This window comes from Brassica napus, chromosome C5 (genome assembly GCF_020379485.1).
Source record: "Brassica napus cultivar Da-Ae chromosome C5, Da-Ae, whole genome shotgun sequence".
NCBI classification, from domain to species: domain Eukaryota; kingdom Viridiplantae; phylum Streptophyta; class Magnoliopsida; order Brassicales; family Brassicaceae; genus Brassica; species Brassica napus.
Window position 1 is genome coordinate 14,370,200 of NC_063448.1, and position 6,565 is coordinate 14,376,764.

The window sequence follows — 6,565 nt, forward strand, 5'->3', positions numbered from 1 at the left end:
ATTTACTATACAAACCATAATAATTTTTACTATACAAACTGGCGCGTAGCGCCGGCAAAGCCACTAGTACCCCTAAAATTAACAAGTTATTTACAATACAATGCTATTAAATTATCCTAAGTTTAAGCAATCCATGTTTTTTCCTATTATATTAAATCATTTCATAAATCTCTTTTACTCTTCTTAAAAAAATCGGTGACATTAATTTAGGAAAACCAGTTTACCATTGCTTCCATACGAAAATATTTTCCAAAAATATACAATTAGATGCCTATTATTACATAAGTATTAATAAATATCTTTTTAAAAAATAAAGGTTATTTGTTACTGTTAAGTTTTATACTAATGATATAGTGATATACATAACTCAAGTATATTTATTTTCACATTTGATACCGTTGAAACATACCATAATTAAAATAAAGAAATAGTTGATTTACATAAGCAAACCCGCACATACGAATATACATAATTTTATGTATAATTTTATATAAATAATAGTCCATTGCAAATCAAATATGATGAGTGTTGAAGAATATAAAATATTCAACACCAAATTTAAATAATATATATAACAAAAAATAAAAATACACTTGTGCCAACGCATAATTCATATTCTAACAGTTTGAAAGCCAAAATAAAATTATTCAATATAAATTTTAAAAAAATTATTTAAAATGTCATATTAAATAATTATTTCATACAGTAAAATTTTAAAATACAGACTACTATTTTTACCGTATAAATATTTATTTGAAAAGGTAAAAAAGAATACCAGTACGACTGTGCGGATCAAGCTCTAATATAATATTATTTTAAATAGACTTTTTGAAAAGGCTGCATTTTTCCTGTATAATAGGCCCAAGCCCAATTAAGTAGTAAATATAAGGCGAAAGTAAATGTGCGGCTCACAATAGCCCAAGCCCAATTCTCACGACTTTCACCATCGCTGACATGAACGTTCAACGTGTTAAACACAGTCCAAATTCATTAGTAGAAGACGACGAAACAAACAGAGAATTAAAGATGTGTCCCACTGTAGCAACAAACACCACACAGCCACACACACACGCACGAAGAAGACTTTCTCAAATCGGAGAAACCAATAACTGACGAAAATGGCGAACGCCGGCGTTGATAACGAAGCCGGAACCCCGCTTCTTTCTAAAACAGTTGACGGATCCGTTGACTACAGAAACGAACCCGCCGTCAGATCTTCCTCCGGAGGCTGGAGATCCGCCGGATTCATCATCGGTAAATTCTCCGAGATTCCCGCCAAATTCGTCAGTACTCCTTCTAAATTTGCTTTTTCCGACGGCAGGTGTGGAGGTAGCTGAGCGGTTCGCTTACTACGGGATCTCGTCGAATCTGATAATGTATCTGACGGGACCACTAGGCCAATCCACGGCGGCTGCAGCTGCTAACGTCAATGCCTGGTATGGAACGGCGTCGTTGCTTCCTCTTCTCGGTGCTTTTGTTGCAGACTCCTTCCTAGGTCGTTTCCGTACGATCCTCGCCGCATCAGCTCTCTACGTATTGGTACGAATCTATCTCCAACTCTATTGTACATCCGGTTTAATGTAAACCGTCTGGTTATTTATCGGTTATAGGAAAAAAAAAAAGTGACAGAGTTGATTGTAACAAACTCTCAATAACAGAATTTTTCGTGGTTTGATGAACAACAGGGACTTGGTTTACTGACTCTATCTGCGATGATTCCTTCAGACTGCAAAGTTACCAATCCACTCGCCTCATGCTCTCCTCCTAGATTTCAAGTTATCGCCTTCTTTGGTGCTCTGTATCTAGTGGCACTAGCTCAAGGCGGGCATAAGCCGTGTGTTCAGGCCTTTGGAGCGGATCAGTTTGATGAGAAGGATCCTGAGGAGTGTAAAGCGAAGAGTTCCTTCTTTAATTGGTGGTATTTTGGTATGTGTTTTGGGACGTTGGTGACTCTATGGGTGTTGAACTACGTACAAGACAATCTCAGCTGGGCTCTAGGGTTTGGTATACCATGTGTTGCTATGGTGCTTGCTTTGGTTATTTTCTTGCTCGGAACCAGTACTTACCGGTTTAGCATTCGAAGAGAAAGTAGAAGCGCTTTTTCCAGGATCGGGAATGTTTATGTAGCCGCTGTTAAGAACTGGAGAGTATCAGCTTCGGTTGTAGCTGACGCAGAAGAGAGCCTTGGTTTAATCTCTCATACAAGCTCAACGCAGTTTAGGTTAAACTGCTTCTTGTCTCCTTTGATTTTTGTTGTTAGTACAGCCCTGTAGTAACATCTTGTTTCTTATTGCAACTGTAGTTTTCTCAACAAAGCTCTGGTCGGAACGAGCGGTTGTAGTTTAGATGAACTTGAAGAAGCAAAATCAGTGCTTAGGCTAGCTCCGATCTGGTTAACTTGCTTGGTTTACGCGGTTGTGTTCGCGCAGTCTCCAACTTTCTTCACTAAACAAGGAGCCACAATGGAGAGATCAATCACACCGAGTTACAAGATCTCTCCGGCGACCCTCCAGTCCTTCGTCAGCCTCTCTATAGTCATCTTCATCCCCGTGTACGACCGTGTACTCATCCCGATCGCAAGATCATTTACACATAAACCAGGAGGAATCACTATGCTTCAGAGAATAGGCACTGGCATTTTCCTCTCTTTTCTTGCTATGGTGATAGCCGCTCTAGTGGAGATGAAAAGGCTTCAAACGGCTGCGGATTACGGGCTCATCGATTCACCAGACGTTACGGTTCCAATGAGTGTGTGGTGGTTAGTTCCTCAGTATGTTCTCTTTGGTATCTCGGATGTTTTTGCAATGGTGGGTCTTCAAGAGTTCTTCTACGACCAGGTCCCTAGCGAGCTGAGAAGCGTGGGATTGGCTCTGTACTTGAGCATATTCGGTGTTGGTAGCTTTCTCAGTAGTTTCATGATATCAGTTATTGATAAAGCGACGAGCCGATCAGGTCAAGTGAGTTGGTTCGCGAATAACTTGAACAAGGCTCATCTGGATTACTTTTACTGGTTACTTGCTTGTTTCAGCTTCATTGGCTTAGCCTCTTACTTGTATTTTGCAAAGGCCTACGTCTCTAAGAGGATCAACACGCTTTAAACACTATATCTCCTGTGTTAAAATGTTGCAGGTAGCCAGGTACTCCCTTTCTCTATCTCTCTCTAATGTTTCATCACACTATTTAATACTATCCCATGTTGAATCATGATCAGATTAGTTATATAGATGTTCATTTAATTATATTGCTTGTAATGCACGTTTTAGGGTACTTTTAAACCATAAAATGTTTATGCAAGTATGCATATGTTATTTGTAATGCACATAGTTTTCCATGTTTGTGGTATAGTCTTTACATGGTCTTATATATATCATTTGCACCTTATGAACAATGAATATGTATATCAGTATATCCATACAACACTTTTCTCATTCTTAGACTTGATCTACCCGGCGATAAACATACAACCTGGAGAAGAACAAAAACGCTAGGAACCCAACGGCGGTGAAAGCAGCGAGCAACCAGTAAAAGTAATCGACATGGGCTCGGTTCAAGTTAGTGTTGAACCAGCTATCTCCACCATCTTTTCCGGTAACCCAATCAATCACAGTGATAAGCATACCACTCAAGAAGCTCGAAAGACCCATTGCACTCAAAGAAAGCGCTAGACCAATGCTCCTTAACTCCGTTGGAACTTGGTCGTAGAAGAACTCTTGTGTACCCACTAGCGAGAACACATCAATCATCCCGAGTAGCAAATACTGAGGAACGAACCACCATATCGACATGGGGATGGTTGCGTCCGGTCTATCCACAAGTCCATATTCCTTAGCCGTCTCGAGCCGTTTCATTTCTACCAACGCAGCAACCACCATGTTGAAGCTAGAGAGTACCATTCCAGCTCCAATTCTCTGGAGCATCGTGATCCCAAAAGGCTTCTTGGTAATGTATCTAGCTAACGGGAGGAATACACGTTCATAAGTTGGGACTGAGATGAGAATCGAAACGCCGATAAACGACTGAAAGGATGCCGGAGGGATTTCCAAACCCGGCAAGATTTTTCTGTCCACTGTGACGCCTTGCTTTGTGAAGAAAGTCGAGTATTGAGCGTACGGAATCGTGCTTATGACCGATGTGATCCATATTGGTATAAGCCTTACCAAAGCCATTGCGTCTTCCACGTCCTTTATACTACATGGCTCTGCACCTCCTTCTCCTGATAGCAACGCTTTCGCTAGGAACCTTGAAGTCAAAATGAAATAAGTCGCATTCAAAATATAAGAAAAGATACAAACCTTAGGGATGCATAAAACTTACTCAAGCCAACCTTTACGTTTCTGTGATGAACCATCCTCTAATAGACCTTGACTCAAACCTGAATCTGACAAGTTCAGTTTTCTGTTCTTGTAGGCCGCAACAAAAACTCTTCCAATCCTCGCAAAAGCGTTCTTCTTCTCCTTGTGGTTACCTCTTGGGTACCTGTAAGTTTTTCTTCCGACCAAGAAGAGAGCAAGAGCCATAACCATGAACAAACAAGGGATCCCAAAACCAAGGGCCCAGCTAACATTGTCTTGAACGTAAACCACCACAAGAAAAGATAAAGTGATTCCGGCAGATAAAGTCATGAACCACCAGTTGAAAAATGATCCTCTAGATATTCTCTCCTTTGAATCTCCCGAGTCAAACTGGTCCGCACCAAACGCTTGAACACACGGCTTGTGACCCCCTTGTCCGATCGCCACCATGTACAGAGAGCAGAAGAAAAGTATATTCACCCAGAAAAACGATTTAACGGTATCGTTACGTTGCTCGGATATTCTTATTAAGATTAAGAAAGCCGACAAGGTCAATAGTCCTAGTCCCTGTAATAACAATTCCCAAAATTTACAAGGCGTTATTGGTTATATATAACGACGATATATTAATATATTCTCACTGATTTAAAAGCCATTGTGGTTTTAACATTTGTATTTTAAACTTAAAAACACTTGCAAATATTTTCAAATATTCAACATTTACTAAACTATTTTTTTTTAACTCAAACTAATATTTACAAGTCTTTAGACAAATAGCACATGATTTAGAAGATTTTTTTCATATAAATAACGATCTAGTAAGATCACATGATTTTGTTTAGTTTTTTTTTTAACAATTAAAATATACCAATCAGACTAAAAATTGGGAGTGGGAGAGGGAACCTACGAGTATGTAGATGAGTGAAGCCACAACAATGGTGTGATAACGACCAAGATATGCGTCTGCTATGAAAGCTCCTAAGACAGGAAGCATCGAGGCTGTTCCTGACCACGTGTTGACGTTTACGGCGGCGGTCGCCGTGGATTGCCCCAGAGGTCCGGTGAGGTAAGTAATTAAGTTGGAGGCAATACCAAAGTACGCAAATCTTTCTCCTACCTCCACACCTGAATTTTTTTCAAGGAAAAAAAAACGAAACTCGTAAAATATTTTCAAGAAAAAAATGAAACTCGTAAAAAATTCAAGAAAAAATATGGAACTTACCAATAATATACCAGGCGGATCTCCATCCGCCGGTGGAAAGTTTTCCGGCGGGAAATCCATGGTGGTCTACGGAATCGCTAACATAATCTTCTATAAGTGCGACTTCTTCCTCAGGCGTCGCCATTTCTCGTATCCGCAGAAGTTAGGAATCACTTTGGAGACGATGAGGAGACTGAATTTTAAGCTATGATCCGTCCGTTCGTCTTACGCAACTAATTATTTTAAGAAGACTTAATCAGTTATGATATATTCGTTTATTTATAATATACATTCTTGGATATTCAGATCAGATATAAACGTGATCATGGTCCAACAACTGTCAAAGAACGTATTATAGATACCTATCTACCAATTTTTGATTATGAAAGATGCATGTTTCACAAGCTATACTTTAATTAAATTAGTTACCATCAAAGATATTTGATTAACAAACACGCAGTTTTATTTTTATATCAGTTTTTTCTTTGTTTGTCATTTTATATCAATGGAAAGTTTAAGTACACCAGTGATTCATTATTGAATCATCACGTTAGCTAAAATCAAGATCCATACAATATCTAGTTTTTTTATTTGTAGATGGATTGATGGTAATTTTACTATTTATACGTTACTATTTATTAGTGTAAAAGCATAATTATGTGAAGTTTCTCAAACTGAATATCTCACAAAGTATATTAATATTTAATTATATAAGATTCATAAATTTGAAAAAAAAATCATACTAAAAACTCTTAAATGAGAGAAATTGAGATAAATATCTCAAACAGTTAAAATTCTTTCTAATCAAATATTAATAATTACTACAGTTTTTTTACCGCGCTACGCGAGGTTTATATATTTTAAATTGTAGAAAATTTCAAAAAATACTCTTATGTAAGATGTATTTGAAAACTATTCCTTGGTTTTTTTGGTTGAAAAATCATGTTTATATTTATGTAAATTAACTAAACTATACAATCTAAATATTTTAAATATTGATGACCAGAAAAGAATATTTAAAGTATTGATGACCAAAAAATGAATATTTAAATTATAATAGCATATTTTTATA

At 37.7% G+C, this 6,565-nt stretch overlaps 2 protein-coding genes across 2 annotated transcripts; one reads left to right on the plus strand and one right to left on the minus strand.

The window, feature by feature from the left end:
* Nucleotides 1-994: 994 nt before the first annotated feature.
* On the plus strand, nt 995-3,361 carry LOC106401283 (protein NRT1/ PTR FAMILY 5.10). Its single transcript, XM_013841769.3, has 4 exons — nt 995-1,254; nt 1,322-1,539; nt 1,686-2,221; nt 2,303-3,361. The coding sequence occupies exons 1-4, from the start codon at nt 1,119-1,121 to the stop codon at nt 3,096-3,098; spliced, it is 1,686 nt and encodes a 561-aa protein (XP_013697223.2). The 5' UTR covers nt 995-1,118; the 3' UTR covers nt 3,099-3,361.
* Nucleotides 3,279-6,565, minus strand: LOC106401282 (protein NRT1/ PTR FAMILY 5.16). The gene is made up of 5 exons (XM_048756837.1): nt 5,702-6,565; nt 5,515-5,659; nt 5,200-5,417; nt 4,315-4,859; nt 3,279-4,239 (listed from the first exon to the last, which is right to left on the minus strand). The coding sequence occupies exons 2-5, from the start codon at nt 5,636-5,638 to the stop codon at nt 3,432-3,434; spliced, it is 1,695 nt and encodes a 564-aa protein (XP_048612794.1). The 5' UTR covers nt 5,639-5,659; nt 5,702-6,565; the 3' UTR covers nt 3,279-3,431.